Genomic DNA, 25,374 nt, shown 5'->3' with positions numbered 1-25,374 from the left:
TTTGCTAAACAAGCGACAAATTCAAAACAAAAGCAAATTATAAACACGTACCATAAGAGAATTACACCGTAAAATGTTCCGTTGAAAGTTGAAATGGCGTCGTCGTCGCTGTCGTTGTCGGTAACGGTGGCGCGGCGGCGGCTGGAGGCTGGCAGTGGTTGCTTTTATATGTTTGAAGTTATATCTCAAACTTTAAACCCATACCCTCTTACACATAACTTAGTTTTTTTTAAGTGGTTTGACACAACTTTTTGGGGGACTGACTTATTGCTACAAACTGTTACAATCTTAGAAATATACAATGAAGTCGAAACTCACCTCCATTTTGTTCTTCGATTTTGAAACCACGTTTTAACTTGAGCATCTGTCATTTTTAAACCTCGCGCCAGTGCAGCTCGTTCCGCCGATGCTAAATACTTTTGTTTGTGAAATCGTTTTTCCAGCTCGGCAACTTGAATGCGGGTAAATGACGTTCGTGGCTTTTTTCGCTTTGGGGGTGTTCGATTTTGATAAGGATGACCGATTCGGCGGGCAATAGGAAACGCAGCTAAAATTAAAAAGAAAATATATTTAAATTTTTAAAGTTATTAATTTATACTTAAACAAAATTAATTTTCTATTTAATCATTTTTCAAAAACATATTTTTATTACTTTCTATAAATAGCCTTGATCCTTATAAACGGGTTAGGGTAACTTTATTTCCACAAATCATAAAACCCCATAACCTGATAATTTATACACCTAACATCAAATGGGTATTTTTAATACACTCATAAACACATATTTTTACGTGACTTGTAAGGAATTTTTCAAATCCCCTTTTAGTGAGAAAAATAGGGTCCAATATATGGACGTATCATAGATTTTATGTAATCATTTAGCCAATAAATCCAGGCCCCCAATAAAAAATCCATATATTGACATTCAAATAAAGTAACATTTTGAAATATGAACGTGTGTCGAACATTCTAAAACCAACCCTTTTCATAAAAATAACCCTAATTTCTTCCCCATTTTAAAAGAAGATATCCACAAAATTTCTTACCACACCACGCAAGCTTATCCATAATCATTTTTTCAATAACACTTTGAATAAAAATCTATTTGCGGGAACACAATTTTCGAAAATGTTTTCAATTCCAGGAAAAGAACCGAAAAAGTTCTCATGTCATCCCCCGGGAAGTGCGGGAGTATGGCAAAACCACATCGTCTTCTGTTTTATATGTGCACACATATATACGAAGCTTTTGCGGGAGGCCTTAGTGATAGGATGTTATTAACCCCAAGGTATTTATTAATATTTACCACTCTTGACGGAGATTCACGAGAGTGATGTTTTCTACCCTCCCCACATATGAGTATAGGTACATGGGGATGATGTCTGCATCTCCATATCCTGGAAAATATCTTGTAGATCCAAAAGTCAATAAAATACCAAAATAAACCTATATTCTCCTGAGGGATGGATAAGTGAAATATGGATTTTTCATTCATGTGAACTTTTTTTCAGGTAGGGGTACATCTTATACCTTCTCGTACCTTTATAAAACTCATGCAAGTCATATAGAAGGTACATTTATGAAGGTCTAGAATTCTGTCCCGAATAAAAAAAAAAAATAAGAAAACATTTTAAATTTGCAAGTCTTGATTTAGACAAATTGAAAACAGAATATAAAATGATATTCCGACACGTTATTTTTATAGCTTACTTGAGGTTTTGAATATAAACATTTTTTTCTCTTATTTTGGTTGAAGCTTGAAATCCATATGGATATGGAGTATAGTCATATCACTTAAGGAACATTAAAAGTTTATAGCATCAGGCTTGGTTTAATGTGGTGCATATGATATTGATGGTTGTTTATATTTAAATAAAAATGTATGTAAGAAGTCAGCAGTGAACTTTTAAGTATAAGGACCTTGTTAATGATTTTATTAATATAATGATAATTATTATCAGAGTGCTTACCAACAATAAAAGTGATGCTTGAGAGGATATTTAATTTCTTGTTTCAAGATCACATTTAATATTATTTTTTAATGTTCGATTAACATTTGTTTGTTTTAAATTTATTGAAGGTTTGTAAAAACGACATATATATGGTGCCCTGTGAAAAAGGTACTTTACGTCCAAATAAAGATGACCTTAAGATCTTTTCAAGAATGTTCAACAAGTACCACGACATGTCTTCAATATTTGAGCTAAATTATTTATAATAATAATTTATATTCTCGCAGATCAGTGGATATTAATTTCGCAAGCTGATGTTTCGAAAAAGTGTTTAAACAAAAACCAAATATTTAGATTCTTAAGAAGAAACTTGAATAAGAAATTGTCAATTTGATATTAAGTTCTAAAAAAACTTAATTTTGTTTTCAATTTCTAAACATACAAAAAAATAGCTATAAATTCCAGAAACTCTTCTGTAATTCTATGTAAGTTTTTAACGAACATAAAGAAACAGTCTTTCTTAAAGGTATTTTTTTTTTTTCAAAATTGATTATCTAATACTGGGTTTCCCAAAGTGGGCTCCGTCGAAGAATATCCAAATGCTCCGCGGAAATATTTAAAAAAAATATATACAAATTCCAAGATGGACTAGTAATTAGTGAAGTTTGGGCTTCTGATCTTGTAATTTTCATCGCAGCCAGTCGAATTTTAAATTCATAACTAAAACCAAAAATCAGCATAGGTAACTACAAACAAATTTCAAATAAATTTTGACATTTGAATTCTGTCTAGGAGAGTCTAGTAGGTTATAGGACCACCTGCCCAGACTTGGGAATTGTACTCGAGTTTCGGACGAATATAGGCTTTCTAGATTATAGCCAGATCAGTAGGGGTAAAAATCTTCTTGCATCTTCGGAGCGGCATTTTTGGCGATGTCAAATATGAGATCGCTTCCCAACAAGTGGTTTGTTATGCACATACCTAGGGCTGAAAGCTATTCGGTCTTCTCGATACAAGTACCACTCATAGGATAGTGGTTACGCTTTTATGTGTCAGTAGACAGCATTGAGTTTTTGAAGCATTAAATTCTACACGGTTTTGGATGCTGTCAAGCTCAGAATTTAATGAGCTCATCATACGCTGCCGTTGGTAGTTCACATCACAAGAACAAGGATGAGAATTTAAAAACGAATATGAAAAGCTGAGCGTACTTTCATCAGCGAAGCAATTATGGGGTTAGAAGTTTCAGACAAAAGATCATTTATAAAAATAAGGAAAAGTGTCGGAGACAAAACGGAGCCCTTGGGCACACCAGACTTTATTCTAGAATGGATTATTTCCATGCTGAGTGGTAGGAAGATTCGAGCCTCTCTAGGCAATATAATCGCAACAAAACACGTGAGTAGGGGAACACCCCAGGATGGTGTTCTTTCGCCTCTTCTATGGTTTCTGGTCATGGATACAATTCTTGTTAAATTAGAGAGATGTGGAGTGAAGGCGGTAGCCTACGCGGATGATTTGATGCTATTGGTGTCAGGAAAGTACACCTTCGTGATTAGTGAAATCACGGAGTCAGCTTTGAAGAAAGTAAGCAACTGGGCCACGAGTTGTGGACTAGGAGTTAACCAAAGTAAAACTGAACTGTTGCTCTTTACCACCAAAACTAAAGTACCGCCCTTCACGCTACCTCGACTCAACGGTCAAATCCTATAATTGTCGTCCAGTGCAAAATATTTGGGAGTTATACTCGACCCTTAACTAAACTGGAAGCTAAATATTGAAGTACGGGTTAAGAAGGCCTATGTTGCCTTCTACGCCTGCAGCAAAACTTTTGGTAAAAAGTGGGCACAGCCGTAGTACGTTCAATCCTAACATATGGTCCGATTGTGTGGTGGCCTGCTCTAAGCAAAGCCTATAATATTAATAAGCTAAAGAAGGCTCAGAGAACAGCTTGCGTGGGCACCACAGGGGCCATGCGTACTTGCCCAACGGACGCCTTAAACGTTATTTTGGATCTTCTACCAATCGACCTTTTTATTAAAAACATAGTTTCCTGCAGCGCTAATAGGCTGAAGGAATCAAACAGCTGGTTGTCAAAACCTTATTGTCATAGCAAACCAACGAAATTGATTACCTCAGATATTATCTCGGTAGACACTAATTACAGCACTCCTACTTTGAGCCTTAGTAGGGGTTTTAAGGTTATTTTCCCATGCAGAGAAGATTGGGAGGATGACATCGTTTCGATTGGTCTACACAACCATCTTTACTGACGGCTCAAAGATGGAGTGCGGAGTTGGTTCTGGAATCTTTTCTGAGTCTCTAATTGTAGCTAAATCCTATAGGCTTGCTGACTTTGCTAGCGTTTTTCAGGCTGAACTTCTGGCAATAAGGGAGACATGTAAGATACTTAAACAAAATCCAAACCAAAACCGAAATGCGGCTATCTTTACAGACAGTCAGGCAGCTGTCAACGCCATTAACTCGGCCTAATCCTCATCTAAATTGGATGAGCTTGCGAACCTGAATATTAAATAAATATTATTGAATATTACCTACCTACCTGGGCACACCAGCGTTTATTTTGTGGATATCAGATTTGAACCCGTCCAAGACTACTTGAATTGAACGGTCTGAAAGGTAATTTCTAACTCAACGAAGAAGGGATTCATCAATACCAAATGCACGCATTTTCGATAAGAGAGCCTGGTGCCAAACTCTATCAATTGTCTTTGAATTATCAAGTGCAATAATCGTACTTTCTCCAAAACGATGTAAAGATTTGTTCCACTGTTCGGTGAGATGAACCATGAGATCACCAGTGGACCTATTGCTACGAAAGCCATACTGCCGGTCATTAAGAAGCTTCTGTTCTTCAAGATATTTCTAAAGCTGAAAATTTATCAGCGTTTCCATGACCTTGGAAAAAAAGGAAGTAAGTACAATTGGACGATAGTTGGATGGTGAGGAGGATTCGCCTTTTTTAGGGACAGACTGGACAAATGCAGTTTCCCATCCGCTCGGAAAGAGACCAGTGGAATAGGACAGATGGAAAAGCTTACGCAGTGGTTTTGCCAGTCTGGACGAACATCTCTTTAGAACAATTGTGGGGATACTATCCGGGCCAGTGGATTTGTGAATGTCAACATTTGTATGTCGAATTCGACATACAATACAATACAAGGTTTTCCTTCGGCTTTTTTGGTCACTTTGATCGTGGCAATTAAACAAGGTTGTTACATCATGTAACAACCTTGTTTCATTGCCACGTTAATTATCAGTTACATGTCGTTTGGAAATATCGAATTAAAGATTTCGTTCGGAATCTGATCTATTCAAATAAACTGGACGATACCCGTTTGATTGATTTCATGATTAGCACTTTTTTCGGTTCATAAGCAAACAACAAATTATCATTTCTGTTAATTCCAACCAATTTCATGCTATTCGTAATTGAAATTAGAACGTAGAATATCAGTAGGCATGAACTTTAAAAAAGATTTTTCCCTTCCGGACCAGGAATTCCTCTCGACGGTTAGGTACTATATATGAATAAAATACCCACTGTCAGATCAGGTACTGTCACCAAAATATGGAAACATAATTTTTGCATTAGTTCCATTTTTAAATATCTCCTTCCGCAAATCGCAAGTACCCTAATTAAGAAGTCGCCTCGAATATCTTCTTCCGTTCAATTAGGATCACTTAAAATCATAAACCTATTCAACCACTCAGACACATCCGTATAGTCGTCGTCGACGTCATTGTCACTCGCTATTGTTAAACCTACTTCCTGTTTGCAATAATAAAATACTATCACGATATCAACTTAAAGTCACTTAACTTAAATGAGTATACCTAACCTATTCAATCAATACCTGTTCTTCAATTGACTTATCACTCCCAAAAATTTTTCTATACTCCTACATATACAAACTATATATAAACCTGTTCAAATCTCATCCAACACTTCCATTTCACAAAAAACGTAGGTAAGGTACGTATAACGTCGACGTATCACGGTTTCCTTCTTCCCAAAGGTCGAATAATGTACTGATTGGAAAACAAAAAAATCAATTAGTCCCAAAAACAAAGTGTTTAACCCAAATCAACAAAAGCAATATCACACGCGACATACTTTATTGCCGCAGCAACTCAAAAAATGACTCACAAACTTGTCTAAGCAGGAAGAAATTTTTAAAGCAAAGTGTATTCGAATGAAAGTATACGAGAATATTCGAGAGGAAATCCCTTCGGGCATAAATCGAGGTTAGGTAGAATTTTCAATATCGTGATATGGAAAAATAAAGGATTTCTCTATATTGTATGTAGATTGTAGATCCTTAACCCAGCAAGCGCAAAGTACAGACTATACACAAATTTACTTACTTACAAACTTATAATGCCCTCGGGGAAGACAGGAGATTCATTCACTAAAGATGGAATGTGACAGACCTTTTAAAAGTTATTTTTGAGATAAGAGTTTTCTCTCAGGACATCGACGACAACGACGCGACGAAGACAACAGCAAGAACGACGAAGACGCGGTGAAATTGTTTTGGAGACACAAACTCTATGGTTTGGTCTTTATAGAGGTGACGCGACGTACATATTACTTGGCTGGATTTTTCGTCTTGGAGACCAAGATATAGCTTGGTAGGTATTTAAATACGCTCTTTAAGAAAAAAACAAACACCAGTCCGCGAGTTTTATCTTAATAGCCTGGGAGAAGTACAATTATTGGCGCCTCAGGGAGATGCTATATGAAACGTTGGGGTCTCATTTGTAAGGCATAACAAGCGTATACGTGGCGCACGCTCGTTGCTTATATTGAGACAGTTTTTCATTTGCCAACTTGACACTGGCAATTAATTTGTATGTTTTGCTTTTGACCCTGGTTATATATGTATGTACTTATATTTGCTTATATGTGAACCTGGTCCGATATGAAAAAGCCTATAAAGAGCCCTGAATGTGGCCTTTGGAAGAAAGTGAATTAGATTGGCGGATTTTGCACCCAAGTCTCTGTGTCGAAGCTGCTGCGTGCAAATGTTTAGCGAAAACCCCCTGAGGCTGCTGTCAAGGATATTTAATGGATTTCTCTGGCAAAATAGATGAAAAATAACTAAAACACTGTCTTAGAGATTTAGTACTCAATGCGAACTTAAAAAACTTTTTTTTAATAATATGGTATATAAAGCGATGTAGTTTTTGAGGCTTACAGAAAGCTTTTATAAATATCTGCATGCTTAAAGTGTCAAAGTCCTACGAGTTTAATAAAATTTGACAGCTGAAAAATTTCACATATGTTATAACAACAATTACGAGGTGTGTTATTATAATACTTTTTCCAAAAATGAAAAAAGTTGTTTTTTAAACTAGATTTGACTCTTTTAATGATCATCTCTCTTTAGTTTGCTTGGCATGCTATTAAGAATTACATTTTGTCAAATTATCACATACATTCATTCCAAGAAGCATTAAAAGAGAACACTTTTTGATCAAAGTTTTTTTTTTTTAAATCTTTGATTTTCACGTACGTAAACAACAATATAGGATTTAATACCCAAAATGATTTATTAATCCTTGATTGACAAATAATGACAGAAATCTAAAAATAATGTCCCAAATATTTTTCCAAAATCAAAACAGAAAAAAAAAATAATTTTTACCCAAAATCAAAACTGTTTTCGAATGTTTTTCCCCAAATCTATCAATTTTACAAACAAAGTCAAAAAAAACTTATCCCGTCGCCCCTCCTAAGTATTTATAGTTTCTAGAGCATTTGGTCAAAATAAGTTATAGGTTTTTTTTAGCTCATATATAATTTTACACTCAAAAGATTGTAACACTTTTTTCGTCAAGTTTATACATTGGGTTAAAACGGTTTTAATTTTTGTTGTATTGGTTTATGTATGGACAAATAATTTTTACATTTTTTTTTGAAAACTCCCGAGAAGTTTATTTTGTTCGAGTCCGTAAAGCTTGAAATACCACCATTGAATTTCAGAACTCTAATGATGCAGAAATGTTGGGTTCTTGATCTCTAATCTTTTTTTTTTAAATGTCTCCCTTATAAACTTGTGGTGATAGCAACATTACACCTAAAAACTCAAAGCCTTAAAAAAGTGAGAACATTTGGGGCTGTTTTTGGAATGCTTAGTTCTGGGTGCTAATAATAATTCAACAACTGAGACTTTCTTAAACAACCAAACAAAATAAAAAAAAACAAGTAGGTAATGGGGAAATTAAGAGCTTTTTTTCTTGAGAAAATATATATTAGCCCGTCTGTTAACACAATTGAGCATGTTTTAAAATGTGTTTGTTTTTTGAAAAACGTACAAAGTCTTCATATTTTAAATTAAATTAAAGGCAAATAACCAAGCATAACATTGCCACCAAAAATATTTATGTCATCACACATTTTCTCAAGATACAAGCTGTCAGAGGCATCAAAAAAGAGGCTGGGACCCAGACTGATAACTTCAAATTCCGTCTGTCGACGAATCTTAACAAAAGATTTGTAACAGTATTTTGTGTAAGTTAAATAATTTGAAGTCAATATCTTTAATTGTTCTTCAAATGATTGAGTCAAAAACCATTTCTTATCAGTTTTTTGTTGTTTTAGTAGGTTTTAGTGTTTCGTTGAAAAAGTTGTCAGTTGAAGTTTTCTAAAAGATTGACTTAAAATTACCAACAATATTTTGTATATGAAAAAATATTTAGTTTGATTCCAAAAATATATTTTTATTAGTAAGATTTTAAGTCGAAAACCCATTTTATTTAGAATCTTAGATGCATTTCTTGTAAGTTGTTATTTCTTAACCTAAACTTATGCAACCAACACTAACTAATAAGAGAAACGAAACTAACAGATTAGATTTTTTAAAGAATATCAAGCACAGAATGAAATAATTTTGAAGTCAATACTTTCATTTATTCACTTGATATCGAGAACAAAACATCAATTTTTACCAAATTTTCGTACTATTTCTTGTAGGTTTTAAACTGACAAATGGATTTTTATAAACATTTTGGACTTAAAGTTGAAAGCTATATATTTTATGTAATATAAAATTAGTTTGAAGGCAATATCTTCAATTCTTGAAAAAAGTTATTTTATTAGAAAACCAATTTTGACCAAGTTTTATAAATATTTTCCGTGATGTGACGGTGCTCTTATCGTCGGGGGTTAGTTGTGGGACATTTAGTCAAACCACATAAAAGAAAGCAGCTTTGCTGTGCTTCATCACTGAAAGCGTCTGAACTCCGTATTTATTGCGTACGCAGTTCCGTATTTCAAAGATGAATTTCTTGATGCACCATTCTCGACTACTGAGCTAAAAAATGTAATGGAAAATACCAAAAAGGGTAAGGCTCCGCGTGAAGTTTTTTAAGAACTGTTCCATAGAATTCTTATCCGTATTGACAGAGGAGATCAACAGGATTTTTGAGAGCTCAGACGTCACTGAAATCTTTAAGAGGTTAATACCCCTTACACAAAAAAGGGTCTTATGATGTACCGGAAAACTATAGGGGCACCTATTTCTTGAATTCTTCCGCAAAGCTTTTCAGTACTCTAATTTTTACACATTGGACCGAAGAAAAGAAAATTCTTAATGGATTTCAAGTAGGATTTAGAAAATCTATTCGACTATACACCAAGTATTCAGTTGGATAAACATTGCAGAGGACTCCAAAAGAAGGAAAAAAGACTACGCCTTTTTTGTGGATTTTCGAACTGCGTTTCATTCAATCGACCATGAAGATCTTTTTTATAAGCTTTATAAGCTTGGAGTATCAAGTACAGTCTACCCTTGTCAGAGCGATGTATGAAAATAATGCGGCCTACGTATGGGATGGGGAGTATGCATCTGAAGAGTTTTCAACAGAAATGGGAGTAAAACAAGGTTTATTATAATAATATCTTGGAGGAGGTCGGAGGAGGAATCCAGTTCAGAAGTACTCGGATTCCAGGATTGATATTTGCGGATGATATTGTTTTTTTTTATCTGAATCGGTGGAAGGAATGCAGCGTATGGTGAACAGACTTGAGACATAACGTGAAAATTGGAATCTGACAGTTAATTTAAGTCTAAAACTATGATATTTCGGGGCGGAGGAGGAAGGTATGCAAATAGAGTATACAAATACGAGAGTACAAATACTTAGGGGTTTTAATAACATCTAACCTCAAAATAAAAAAGCATTATGAGGCCAACCTAGTGGAATCCAAAAGAGCAGTTACTTCTGTGTGGGAACGTTGCATCGATAATAAAGGTGTCGAGCATAGTTTAAAGCTAAAAAATGTTCATGCGACAGCAGATCCTATGATGTTTTATAGCATTATAGAAGCAATAATCCCTAAGTTTGGGGATATTGCCAATACGAGGAGGTGGAAAGGGTTCTCATGTATTTCCTAAAGCGAATTTTTCGGCTACAAATTTGCACTCCAATTTATATAATACATTTGGAAACAGCTTAACCTCCATTGTCCTTAAGGACCCTAAAACAACACTTTGACTACATTATTAAGGTGATGGAAATGGACGAAGAAAGATTGCCGAGACAAGTTCTTATTCATCAAATTATTATGAAGTTTTTTTTCATAACTTTTTGTAAGAACTCCCTGAATTCTGAATACATTTTAAATCACTTCAGTTCCTCACTTAGTTTTCGCAATGTCTCATTAGTTATAAAAGGACTTGTGGATTTTCATTGAATATAATTAATTTACTGTTTTAAATAGTTTTCTGGAACCGTTTTAGCATAAGCACTTCTGCGTTCTTTAAAGGTTTATACGAGAAAGGTAAAATAAATTTAATTCTTCTGTCTTAATTGAATCACAGTTATGTTCTAATGTTAATGTTGTTAATTTTGTTCCTTTAAATCAAAAATTCAAAAACACCAATTTAGTTTAATAAAAGTTTGTCTAGGTAAAAACAATTTATTAGATCTAGGAAAGAGTACGAATTCTTAAAAAGATTTACATATAAACAATATTCGAAGTGTTTTTGGTCAAGTCTAAATACTAAAAGAAAATCAATTGGAATTCTTCCAGTATTTTTTACAATGGTATTTTTTTTAAATATACAAGATATAACTGTGCTTTATTTTTCCAATCGAACTTTTCTGATTTGGGTTTAGATTATAATGTATTAAATGCTTTATCGTCACTTGATAACAGTTTCTCTGCCGCACCGGACAATATTCCACCTTTAGTTTTGAAATTTTGTAAATATAACCTTAAAACCTCACTCTGCTTAATTTTCAATTTGTCCTTGAAACAAGAAGTATTTTTAGATATATGGAAACTTTCTCTGATAACTATAAATAAGCATAAATTGGGTGGAGCAACGTCCGTTTGAGAACTAGGGCCTAGTGATTGAGAACTCACAACCATTCCTGTGTGCGAGTACTGTTGTCAGGGATGGAATGGACCCACAGTTTTAACCCGAATCCGAACGGCAAATTTGAGAAAGCACTTTTCATGACAAGAATTACTTTTGGAGAATTTGTCAATTCCTCGCAAGAGGCAGTACCCGTGAAAAAAAAACTTTAGGTGGCATAGGCAGGGATCGAACCCAAGACCTTTCGCATGACTTCAATCTTACATCGCACTAACCATCATACCACGGGTACTACATTTTTCTCTGATAACTCCTTTACATAAATCTGATTCTAAGGCATCTGTGGAAAATTATAGACCTATTCCTAAGCTTCAGCTAATCCTCAAATTATTTGATGCAATTGTTAAAATTAAATTTTATAGTTTAATTCAAAACCATATTCTCTTTCATCAGCATGGCTCAATGAGTGGTAGATCTATTGCAACAAATTTAGCAATTTTTACAAATTACTGTCTTGGTTGTTTAAAAAATCGTACTCAAGTGGGTGTAATCTACACCCATTTTCCCAAGGTGTTTGATCGGGTTCGACATAATGTTCTCTTGAAAAAACTTGAATTTCTTGGCTTCCACTCGAATCTAATAAAATGGATCAAAAGCTATTTGGTTGGACTGGTTCCAAAGAAATACAAACTTTTCCGGTGTACCACAAGGTAGTCACCTTGGGCCATTCCTTTTTATTTTATTTATAAATGATTTACTGAATTATATTAAAAGTTCTAAATGTCTTCTACATGCTGATGATCACAAGATTTTTAGTTCGTAAGTTCTTCATCAGATGGTAGTAACATTCAATTGGATATTGATAATATTACCAAGAGTGGTGTTTCATAAATGGTTTAAATTTCAATGTAAAAAAGTGTAGTATTGTTACGTTTTCTAAAATAAAGGATCCCATATGTTTTCACTACACAATTGAGAATCAGTTCTCAGTGAGGTTAACAAATCCAAAGGACCTTGGTGTGATTTTTCACTCGAATATCAATTTTTCTCTCCAAATTGATAATGTTATTTCAAGAAGTTCTAAGTCATCCGAAGATCCTTGTGCTTTAAAAACTGTTTTTGTATCACTTGTAAGACCTTTACTTGAATATTGTTGCATAATATGGAATTCCTTTACAACATCAAGTATTTTAAGGATTGAAAAGGTTCGGAAGAGATTTACAAAATTTGCTTTACCTTATGAGACCAGATGTGCTTTAAGTGACCTAAAACCTTTAATATCTAGATGAAAATTGTATTCAGTACTCTTTGCTTAAAAAAAAAGGGTAAAGTCTAACAAATAGTGAGAATTTTTTGAAAAGTGAATAAAATACTGAACACTGAACATTCAAAAGCTTGTTGACCAATTTAATTATTTAATTTATTTAAGCTCTTCAATGATATTTTTAAAACATCTTCTTTCGTACTGCTCTGGGCCTTCGATTTGTCAACTGGTTATTTGAAGACAACCATCAAAATGACATCAAAAGACATAAAAGCTTACCAATTAATTTCATGACAGGAACGTAATACAAAACAGAACTTAGAATTACTTTAATTAAGTCCAATAATATTTATGTATCTCCAAAAATAAAAATGGTATAAAACTAACCCGTGTAAAGATAAAAGTTAATTTAATAAAATTAAACTTGACTATATGCCGACAATTTAACTACCTTATTCGGGCTTCTTGTTTTACAATATTTTAAATGAAACTCTCCGCTCATCGCAACAACTCAACTCTCCCTTTAAACATCATCAATTTATCAAAACTAAAGACTATAAACTTTAAAATTGATGTCTTATAAAGAGAATGTTCATGGTTTTGATGATCGAACAAAAGTCGTAAATAAAAATGTTTGTGTTTTGTTCTTTTTTCGAAGCCGCTTTTGATTAAATGAAAATTTTAATACCCAATTTTAAATTAAAAGCAAAACCACAACCATTATATGAGTCTTACTTCAATAGATATGATGTTGATTTTGATTTGGGATTGGAAATTGGTAGAGGTCCAACAATCACCGAAAAAGAGGCGCCACCTTATCCACATCGACACTAAAACTCGGCAGCATAAAACGGCTGACATAAAAGTGAAACCGAATGACTATGACACACACATATCACCGCGCCGCGCCGTCCGTCGCGCTGCGCTGCTCGCTGTCTAGAGTATTTGCAGTTAACTAAAAGCCTCTTAAGACAGCGGGAAGCCATCATCAAGCCATTGATAAGCTTAGCCTTTTTGCATACTCATTCTCGTCTTTACTGCTGGCCGCGTAACAAATAAACGGATACGACCGAAGATGACTGAAGAAGTGAACCGACGGTCGACGCGACGCAACGGACGTTGGACGCGACATCAGGCGGTTAACAATCAATAAATTAAAAGCAACACGGCAGGCAGGTAATTCGTCTTGCTCTTCTCTGTGTGAGGGGACTCAGAGTTGAGCAGTCTTCTTTAATAACAGGCCGATAAGGGCTAAAGCGTCCAAGTGTCCGAACGTCCATCCTCCATCGAGTACACCCGCTAATCAAATTCAAACGGAATCATTCCGCTGCTGCTGATGCAGACCGCCCAGCGAGTAATTAATTCTTTTTGCTGAAATTAAAAAGTCATGTTAACCACCTAATTAAAATGCCTTAAGTATCGGCACTGCCTTGATGGCGGTGATCGGGTGATGTGGCGGCCGTGGCCGGTGGTTTAAGCAGTGGTTGCAGCGCGGAGGAACGGCGCGCGGTGCGCAGTCCAGTGGTAGTGGCAGGATGGTCATCATCACCACCGCACCGGAAGGCTAAAGGACGGTAAATGGCGGTATGTTAGTGGTTCGGTCGGTGGTCGCCGTATAGATGTCGATGTCCAGGTGAGACGATGTGATGCTGATCGCACTTCCTGCAGTCCTTTTTGTTTGCATATGCGTGAGTCTGAGTTCTTGTTAAAGCTACAAGTGCCCAACAGTCCCTGAGGGATAAACAGGCTTCAAAGCATGGCGAACGACGACGTATGACCAGGCCCTCACTACTACAACGATAGCCAATGAATAACAAGTGAAGCTCATAATGTAAACAAATTAGTAGACGCATCCTCTTCGGGGTGGTGGACATGGCTAACAATTTGAAAGGCGAACACGTTTTTATACTTTGCCGAAGCTGGTTCTGATGTTCTGACCACCACTGCCGTTGCCGCTGCATCAGGCTGATCGAAAAAAACCGGGCCGGGCGGAGACACAACAATATTAAAAGGTGATTACGAGAAGTGGGGCTGCTGAGTGCCACTGTGCTACTGGAATTTTGCATGAGAGGACTTTTCTTCTTCTTCTTCTTCTTTCCTGGATCTGGCCAGCAGAAGCCGTCGCACCGTGCCAAAAGCACAAACAACCAAATTAACGACCAACCAACTACAGGTAGGTAGGTTAGGTATATATATGATAGTTTGTATAGTTTGTACAATCCGACAATCGACAGCCAGTGGCGGATTTAAATCTTTGCCATTTAATATTCTGGACCACATCATCTTTGCCGAAGCTTCTTTACTTTGCGTTTGAGACAACGACGACGACGCACGGAGTTCGGGGGTTGTCATGTCCGTTTCTATCCGCTTAAGAGTTTTCTCTGATCGTCCTTATTAGTGTGAACAACAGTAGCGATTCGGGTGTTATTTCTTTCTTTGATTCCTAATCAATGCATTGGCAAGATCAGGTAATGATCGGTTGTTTGGTTGCTCTAAAATGCGGTAGGCTCTCGGAATAGGTTAGGTTAGGTTATATACGGTTAAAAGAAGGCATCCAACATCTATCGAAATGGAATGCGGTACATAAATGGATTGGAAATTGAGTTGGTTTCTACTTCACGGACTCGGAGTGGATAAACATTTTTTGTTGAGTGTTGGAATTTAAATTGTTTTTGTTTGTATTATTTTTTTTTTTACTCTGAGCCTCTTTAACGGGATGGGATACTTTTTGGCTTTAATTGAAGATAATTAATGGAAAATTAAATCAATCGATATCTTGTTTCTGATGTGCGTTGAAAGTTATACAATTGCTTTCATAGATCGAAAAGACTTTGACTTATCTCAACACATCGAATTCATAGAAAAGTATTAAATGATTCAAATTATTGAACACTTTTAGTGAGTATTTTAGAGAAATAATAATAATAATATTTTTTTTAATTAAATTGTCAAGAAATATTCAATGTTTTCTATGTTTTTTTGTTTTCTTTAAGTTTTCACGAATCTTGATGTATTGACATCCTAATTCTTAATTATTTCATAAAGCTGGTAAAGAAACCTCAGGAAATTTGTCAAAAACGTAAAAAACATCGCATTAACAGGCCGTGTTTTAAGCAACTTACACCTAAAGGTAACAGAAAATTATGAAAGATATAACTTGTTAACAAGTTGTGTCGCTATTTTGCTTGAACTAACATCGTTTTGCAACAAATATAAAAAACATAGAAAAAACATAGAAATTATACAATTTGATGTAACATTTTATTAAAGGAAGATTGTTAAACAGAGGAAAACGATACTTCACTCGTTTGATGTCTACCTACGTACAAGTGAACATTATGTATAAAAACATAGCATATGAACATAGAAAACATCGAACGACAAAATTCATCTTTAAAACTTAAAAATGGGAAATTTAAAATTCTCTCTGCTTCTTCGTTCGAAATATTTAGTACCTTGATCTAAATAAAACTTGGAATTATTTCGTATCTAACCTAAGAAAACATAGAACCACGCTCAATACGCAGCGATTACAGACTACAACAATTTTATTTGATTTCTAGTACAATTTTTAATTCATAGTACTAGAAAACCAGTTGAGGAAGTGTTTCTAATTTTTATTATTTTTGTTTGCTGTCATTAAACTATTCACACGTGAACATTAAAGAAATGAAAAGAAAAACTCACCAGCTAGACGATCTTTTACAGCTTGATGCGCTAACGCAGCATGATGCAACGGTGGCAATGCCCACGTCAATGGTGATCTTTGCGGTGGCACCCGCAGCACATGACCAGATGAGTACAAATGCGGATATGAATATAAAGCAGTGGCAGCACTGCCATACGGTGAAGATGCAATACTTGTAGCTAATTTATACGCTGCCATTGCCTCACTGTCGATTTGATTGAGATCTTTATCGGGACTTTTATTATTGTTTTCATAGGGATTCGATAGCAGGCGGGATATGCTAAATGGCAGGTTCTCACTGGAGGATGATCTTGTTTGTTCTGATTGAAGAGATTCACTGTAAAAAAATAAAATAGAAAATAATTCTCATATTAATCAAAAATTTACATAAATTTTAATTGAAAAGAAAAACATGAGTTTTGATTGTAAAGTGAGTATAAAAAATCAACGAGGCGTTAAGTAGTTGAGTTGTTGAATTAATGTAAAATTAATGAATAGCTTTTTCAGTCAGAGACTTATAAAATGATTATAAATGTATCTTACCCCAAACAATTATTTATCTTTTCTTATATAGAAAAACAGAAAAAATAACGTCAAAAGTCAGTGAGCGGAAAGAGATGAGTGTTTTCATGACCCCCGCATAACAAGCAAGTAAATTTATGTAGATATAAAAAATATCATAAACAGATATTTCTTATGTTAGTTTTAAGAATATAAAGATTTATTTTACATATTTTGAAAACGCTTTTAAAGCTAAAATAACTATTTTTCTTATACATATTTTAAATAACAAAAAAATTAGTTTATTCCGACTTTTTTATTTACTAACGTAAACTTGACACTCTAACACAATGTTGAGAGTTTTTTGAATTTAAGATGAACTTTTTAAATGGAACAAAATTCTTAAACGTATAAGATTTTGTTTTGCTACGAAATCAATGTTTATTAGCAAAATTTATTGTTTTTGAATTACAAACTGCATCCACATTTTTAAAGATGTTATAATTTCTAACTTTTGTGGTAATTTTTAAGTTTTTTTTAAATATGAACGGCTCAATCCTGAATCGAACCAAGTTACAAAAGACGATTTTGTAGGTAAAAAGAGGTTAAGCAAAGCAGCTGCGAATATTTGCCGTCTATAGAGTGGTAACATTTTAGGGGCCGATGCTGAATGTGAACCCAAACGTCAAATTTTTGTCTTACTTACTTACTTAAGGTGGCACTACAGTCCTGTGTGAACTAGGGCCTCACCCAACAAACTTCTCCATTTTACTCGCTCCCTAGCTACATGTCTCCAGTTACACGCTACAAGTTGGGTGAGGTCACTTTCCACTTGTGCGCCTCACCTGATTCGCGGTCTTCCTCTACTGCGCTTTCCTGTGGAAGTGGATTCGAAGACTTTCCGGACCGAAGCATTGGTTTCCATACGCTCCTCGTGACCCAGCCATCTTAGTCGTTGGACTTTTACCCTTCTGGCTCAGCCTACGGCACTGTACAGCTCTTACAGCTCGTCGTTCCATCTTTTCCTCCACTCCAGTTCGATGCATACGGGACCGTAGATCACACGAAGAACTTTTCTCTCGAAGCGACCCAAGGTGCTTTCATCCGCTTTTGTCATAATCCATGCTTTTGCACCCTATAGCAGGACGGGGATGATAAGGGTCTTATATAGCGACACTTTGGTCCCTCGAGAGAGGACTTTAACAATGAATTGTTTTCTTAGCCCAAATAAACAGCGGTGGTGTTTTTTTCTGCGTTTACAGTGGAGCCTAGGTCGATGTTAACGTTTAAACCAAGACGTAGGTGTTGCAGATACTTTCTTAACGACAGCATGTACTTCGTTTTGCCCTCATTAACCTTTTAAACCCATTTTTGCCGCCTCTATCTCAATACTCGCAAAAGCCATATTGACATCACGCTGTCAATGTTATCAGCATATGCTAGTAATTGTACAGACTTTTGAAAGATAGTGCCTCTAGTATTGACGTGTGAGCTTTGCATTATTCTTTCAAGTACGATGTTAAAGAAGTCGCATTACAGCGTATCACCTTGTGTAAAACATTTTTTGACATCGAAAGGTTCTGTTAAGTTGTTTCCAACCTTTGAGCAGCGTGAGTTCTCCATGGTCTTCCTGATGCTGTCATATTCGGCTTTGAAATCGATGAAAAGATGGTGGGTGTCGATTTGGTGTTTCTTGGGTTTTTTCCGGGATCTGCCGTAATGTGAATATTTCATCGACTGGACTTTCCTGGTCTAAAACCACAATGAAAGGGACCTATCAGGTTGTTTGCGATGGGCTTTAGACGTTCACATATTACGGGAGAGAAGATTTTGTAAGACATGTAAAGCAGACTGATTCCTCTATAGTTGGTGCAGTTTAGAGGGTCTCCTTTTTTCAGAATGGGCAAACAATACTGAGGTTCCATTCATCGGACATGATTTCTTCCGACCATATCTTACAGCTGCCTTAAAGAACTCGGCATTCAAGCCATCTGCTTCAGCGGCTTTATTAGACTTCAGCTTATGGCAATCTTTGTTAACCTGGGACAACCATATAAATATTGCCGTTGGCAAGTCTTACGGTCATTGTGGAAGACACAATTTCTTACTCCCCTGACTACTAGAGTTATAATTGCTAAAACTTTAATTATGCCTATATTAACTTTTGGTTGTGAAACATTTTCAAAATGTAGCTTTGCTAGTAAGCAAAAACTGAATGTTGTTTTCAATTCCATAATACGTTACACTTATGGTTTACGCAGGTATGACAGGATTTCTAATTGTTCATCTCGTTTGCACCAAACGCCGTTCAATAGTCTTTTTCAGTTTCGTACCCTAAGTATTTTCTCAGATATTATGTTAACCCAGAATAAGCCATTTTTCATCAGGCAGAACAGGACTTCTAATTTTCCCTCTTCACTCATCCTTGGTTTCTGAACGTCAATTTTTCATTGTGAAATAATTTGCCTCGACATCTTAGAAGGATAAATAACGCAGCACAGTTTAAGAAAGATCTTAAGACATACTTTTCTTGTTGAATCACTCTTATTAAATACAAAAATAAATATAAAAAACATTATTAAATATATAGAAATATAACTAAGTAGATTTCTATTTATAAATTGTTGTTATAAATGTGTCATCAGCGGCCGTGAGATTGTTTCACTTAGGTCATTTTCAATCAAAAATTACGAGCCCATATATATGGTTTATTATGCATTAAAGACTTAATGATGAATGATTATTATTATTCGTGGAGTTTAGAGAGACAGTTCCTCTTATAATTGTAGCAATGGATAGTTCTGGGTTCTAGCTCGTTTTGCTGTCGGGGTTTTGAAGCCGAGTTGGTGTGCTGGAATTGGATGGTGCTGGACTTCCTTGACTAAAATGACTTTCGCAACGTAGTGGAGTTCCATCTCTGCTTAGGTCAGTAGCCAAAATTTTAGGGCGCCCACTTTTCCGTGCCGTTATAATTTTTCCAGATTTGCATAGGTGTTCGGAGATTGCTTGCTTGAAGTCAAAAAGAGCCATATATAATTCTGGATTATTCCTTCGCCACAGAATCCATTAATTGACAATATGAAAGAAAATTTTCTTATACCATTTTTTGGACCGTAAATGAATTCTATATAAGCCAAGCATAGAATCCAATAAATCCACGCCTCCCAAATGCTGATTGTAAACTGTTATAGCCTGAGAGCAGTTAATATCCTCAAACATTTTCTCTTTTCTAAAATATCTTTTTTTGTAGTAGCTGGCTCGTTTTCTACATATGTTGAAAGCATATGAACTGGCTTGTTATCAAACCAAGTGACAGCACTTATCCGAACCCCTTCTATGACAACAACTTTTTCAATGTAGAATCCTCCTCCCTTTTTCTTAAGTTCTTTTTCTGAAGCCATTTCTAAATTGGGAACACCTGAACCTGAAGTTTAGGACTGTTGAACTAATTTTCAAAGAAGATTTTATAATCGACATTTCTAGGTACAGTTGCCGTGAGACGAGTTACGACATTTCCACTAACACATAAGTCAGGAGCGCCTTCAGGACGAGTGTTACTTTGATCAATAGCAAAACTGTCAAAATCATAACTAAATCCAGATACCCTACTCAAGACTTCATTTTGGTATCCCAATTTATGAGGTATTGCGGGATTGTACTGTTTGAGGTCATGTCGAACTTTAGTTGGAATTATTTGTTCATCAACTTTATTTTTTTTTTCATTTTGTGGAACTTCCCTGTTTATTATAAAAAAAACTGTATCAAAAATCAAACTTTTTTCATGGAAATGCACTTGACACGTGCTCTTTAAAGAATGAGCTTATTGGAGAGTGACAGATCTCTGGCGAAAAATAAAAACTGTTTTATCATAGTAAAATAGACCTTATTTAATTCCACATTGCATTTCCGTACCACTCGTGCAATAATAATAGAAATAAATTATGTTGAATTTGGTAAACCATGTATGGGTCTGCATGCGCTAGAGGGCTAAACATTTTAGTGGTTATTATGAAGGAAAACCAAAAAAATATTTTTCTTTTTTACCAAAACCTACAGAAATATATTGTTCTGATTTAGCGTGTTTGTGCATAATTTCTATCACCGTAGCAAATTAATTAAAATTGTTCGTTTAAATTAGTTTGAGAATTTGAGTTGGAAATTAATTTTGTACCATTTCTGTTTTTTTTCTTTCGAACCATAATGGATATTTGATTACTGCACATATTCTCATATTTGGGTGAGGTTGTTTAAACTCCAAAACCCCTACCCTCGATCGCTCCTGGATTTTTTGTTATTGGTTCCACCAAAACAATTTAAATTTGCATGTGATTTAAAAAAAAAAATACAAAAGAGCTGACGCTCGAACTTCCTTGTGTAGATTTTTAAAGTTTTAAAATAACCTAAATACTATTTGAGTGATTTGATAGTATTTTTGTTTTTATAATATTTATATTTCATATTTTGGTTAATTATGTTTAAACCTATGAACACAGTTAAGTTAACAACAAATTAGAATAAATTCAAATATTATAATGTATTTTGTAAATTACCTAGAAACAAGTTATTTGTGAGTGCTTATCTCCTTAAATAATATATAAAACTTATACAGTTCTCAGCAATTTAATTTTGAATTCAATTAAACAATTTCTAAATAATTAACTCATTAATTAGTATTATTAACTTCAGTTGCTTAAGTACTTGAAATTCCAAAAATACTTTAAAATATTTCATTTCGATTATTTATGAAATAATATATATTTGTTGTCTACCACCTATAAGTTAATTGGTTTTTTTTTTGTGTTGTCAATTAAAAAATATTATTTTCACACTTCTGGATGTTTAATGGAAATTGATCTCAACTACTCAAACGTCAAGCTTGTACTTCTATGCATGTAAATACAAATTAAACAAAAAAAAAAACAAAGCCAAAACAAGCGTACCTTATAAAACTTTAAATAATGCCCGTTTAGCTTTAAAAGTATCTAAACGAAATGGAATTTTAATTAAGAGCATCTCATAAATAAAAGCCAATAAGGCCTCACCTCAATAATTGCTTATCGTGTTGTCTGAGTGTTTTGTTTTGTTCTTTGTTTTTTTTTTTTTGTTTTTTTTTTTTTGTTTTGCTTTTAGCAACATCACAATGGCAATCAATTAAAATGCAAATGACCCGTGTTTAAAGGTTTTTAATCTAATTTTGTTGAAGCGAAACTACTACACATAATATGGACTTTGTTTTAATAAATGATGTTTTGTTAAAAAGTTGAAAGCTTAAACGATAATCATAGTTGATTGACGGATCAATTTTAAATTAAAAAAGCTACTCATCGTTCAGTTAAGTGGATTTTGAATTACATTTATATTAAAATTGATTTCTTTTTGTAGGTATACAAGTTTGGGGTTCTATTTTGAAACAAAAACAATGAAGATCTTTAAGTTAAACAGTTTGAACCAAAAAAAGGTCATGCTTTTAAGAAACGTTGGGTTATGCTATTATGTGCGAATTAGTTCCAATTGTAGTACGTTTGGGATTTTCTAGCTTAAAAGTACAATATCTACCATTCTTTTGATAATACTCAGCCATTAGTGAAACTTAAAATTCGAAGACAGAACAAATGAGTACCGGGTTATTTAGAGACGCATAAAACTTGTGTAACTTAAGATAGAGTGTATTGGATTGTATTTATGTAAAGAGAGTTCTATTTACAAATATATAATTGAAATACGAAAATGTGAAAAAAAGTAAAATGAAATAGATGAGGGCTTACCTAACAAATAGGTATTATCAACGATTTGCCAAATATTTGAAAACTTAAGATGTAAACCTAAAGATGTATAGCGGTAGGCAGGGAGTTCCAAAGCGTGTAACATGGACAAAAATTGACACTCAGTAATGAGATATTTAAATCGAGGTTGTATAAGGACAAAAGACCTTGATGATCTAGGGAAGCACAGCCTGTTATGTAGATAACCCGGTTGTTGAGTTTGAATGATTTCATGCAGATAGCTCACCGATCGGAAGTTTAATAAACTGTCAAGACTACGTTGTGCAAAGTTTGATATGTGGTCATACCGTCGCAGATTAAAGACTTATCGGGTAATGTTATTATATGCAACATTTAATTTGCGGCTAGTGGCAGAGTTCAAGTTGCAAAAAAATTCACTTCAAGAGTTTTGGCAAGTAGCAATTTAGTTCTAGTTGGGATGAAACTTCTAGTGAGCTGAAGAGCACGAAGACTACCATAAACTTTTCCAATGGCACTATTAAGGTTGTCGTTCCAAGTAAGGGTACGATTGAAAATTATCCCAACATTTCTGGCAGTACTGACAGTCAATGACTTCGCTTTCAAGCTTTAAGGTGTTTAGGACAGAAAAATCAAAGGTTTTGCGATAGATCGGGAGAGCTGTTGATTTGACAGGATTTAAGCAAAGATGGTTCTTTTTGGACCATTGATCTTAAGAAAAGTTCAAAAAAACATGGTGTTATGACTTTAAATTGTTTTTTCAACGCTGATACTACATCACACTATTCTTACGCCGACGGAAGGTAAGGTATTACCTATGTTTCTTCTCTAAAGAGCCATCTTCTGCATAAAAACAAGATAAATCTGCTATTTCGTTTTAACATTTATATAATAGAGACTTTTATTCTTGCATTTCAATGCAGAATTGAAACTTCAAAAATTCTGTTAACTGTAAAAATTACCGTTTACAAGTTTGCAAGTCATGACTGACGATAAAAGTGGGGACCTACATTTTTATACCGAATCAAAACGGATGATCTGAGAAACCACCTTTTAGGACAATAATTATTCTGGGATGATTTGTCAATACCTATCAAGAGGCGGACCCCGGTAAAAAAAAAATGGCATAGGCAGGTATTTGTACCCAAGACCTCTGGTATTACAGTCCTTACTTGTTCCAAATGAGACCATTATTACCTTATACCCGGCTAAAAGTATTTGTTTAGTTTTCTTGGTGTCATGTGTAACCTTGCTGCTAATGTTATTGTTAGTACCTTAGAAACTGACTACCTTAAGAACTAGTTTTATTAACTTTAAGCTTTAATGTTGCCACTGACTCAATTTAGTTTTGTCATCCGTCAAATTATAGGGTTTTATTGATATTTTCCATAAAACACAATAATGGATGGGAGATGCTGGATCTCTAGGCTTTTCTTACCAATAGTCGCTCTGTTGTTTATGTTTCACTTCCAGGCAGTAAAAATACAACCATTTAAAGTTTAGTTTTCTAACTGCAACACAAAGAACCTTATAGTTCCTATTACTTCTTACACAGTTTTATCATATTTCTAGAATAAGTTTAACTTAAACTATATTTCCAAGAGACCTTCAGACATTCTCTGTTCCTTAAAAACGATTCAAGATGTACCCTAAAGCTACTCAAACTACGTTAATTCATATGTTATGCAAATTAAAACGAACCTTAAAGGAGTTTCCGATTCATCATAACAACTGCCATCCAAGTCAATATCCGATCCTGACCCGCAGGACATTCTTGAATCCGAATCCACGTCCACATGAATCTCCCGCTCGACATCATGGTCATCATCTTCGTGACCGGACATAATTACAAAAGTTATATCTATTGGTATTTATTTAGTCCAAATTTGTGTTGTTGCTGCAGACTTGAGCGTTTGTTCGTCACGTCACGTTACTTAACTTCAATTTACATACATATGAGTTAAACACGTGAAATATTAATTTAATTAGTTTAATCAACTATAAAGATATCAATCTCCAATAACATCAGCTAAAAAATGCCAAACACTTTGAATTAAAGTTAAAACACCACTCACAATATCCACAAGATACAATTCTTTGACAGTTCGAATTGTCACATCAAAAGTTACCGACAATGAACTCGAATTAAATGCAAACATTCGCATAAATTTGCATTGCACTTTAATTATATAGATTTTCTCGTTTATTGACACTCGAATTCGATAAATAATTAATCACTGGCGGATTGACAGATGTGTCAAATGAGCGACGGCAATTTAACACCACATGTAAGCAAAGCTTTACTCTCATCGGATGCTATTGGTAGTGGGTCATTACTTAACAACTTCACAAAAACAAACAAAGCTTCACCCAAAAGCGAAAAAATTAGTATCTACTGCTTCCTTTGATTGATGTTCACAGGTTCACATACAAATCGTACCGCTCAAAGTCAATGCGGGGAACATAAATCTTGACAGTAACACATTAAGTTCCTTTCCGTTCGCAGAAACCAGAAAAAGTCCAATAACAATAACAAAAGAAAAAATAGGAAGAAGATTCAGATTCAAATTTAAATTCAAATTCCGACGCTGACTTAACCGCGATCAGGCAACTCGACAAATTGACGTGTCAGCGTTAACTAAACACTCGCCCGGTAAAATTGGCAGACAGCCTACAGCCTACAACATGCATCATGCGTGTTGTTCTTGAATCGAAACAGGTTTTTCCGCTTTCCCCTAACAATAATTTTAACGATTTTCATTTTACTGTTTACTGTTTCTCACCCCCGGCCAATATAATGCAGGTTAATCTTAATATCCCTCTAGGCCACTCCCACTTTCCTTTGCATCTCTTCACATTCGGTTTGGTGTCTCATTCT

The 25,374-nt window shown here is 34.7% G+C and overlaps 1 protein-coding gene across 1 annotated transcript; it reads right to left on the bottom strand.

Annotated features, from left to right (window-relative positions):
• Positions 1-314: 314 nt before the first annotated feature.
• LOC129940328 (T-cell leukemia homeobox protein 3) lies at positions 315-25,157 on the bottom strand. The gene is made up of 3 exons (XM_056048633.1): positions 24,198-25,157; positions 16,254-16,591; positions 315-547 (listed from the first exon to the last, which is right to left on the bottom strand). Exons 1-3 carry the CDS (start codon positions 24,338-24,340, stop codon positions 315-317), a joined length of 714 nt encoding a protein of 237 aa, XP_055904608.1. The 5' UTR covers positions 24,341-25,157.
• Between the last annotated feature and the right edge of the window lie 217 nt (positions 25,158-25,374).

Source organism: Eupeodes corollae, chromosome 1 (assembly GCF_945859685.1).
Source record: "Eupeodes corollae chromosome 1, idEupCoro1.1, whole genome shotgun sequence".
NCBI lineage: Eukaryota > Metazoa > Arthropoda > Insecta > Diptera > Syrphidae > Eupeodes > Eupeodes corollae.
Note: the sequence above shows the minus strand (reverse complement) of the source record. Positions and strands in the feature narration are given on the sequence as shown.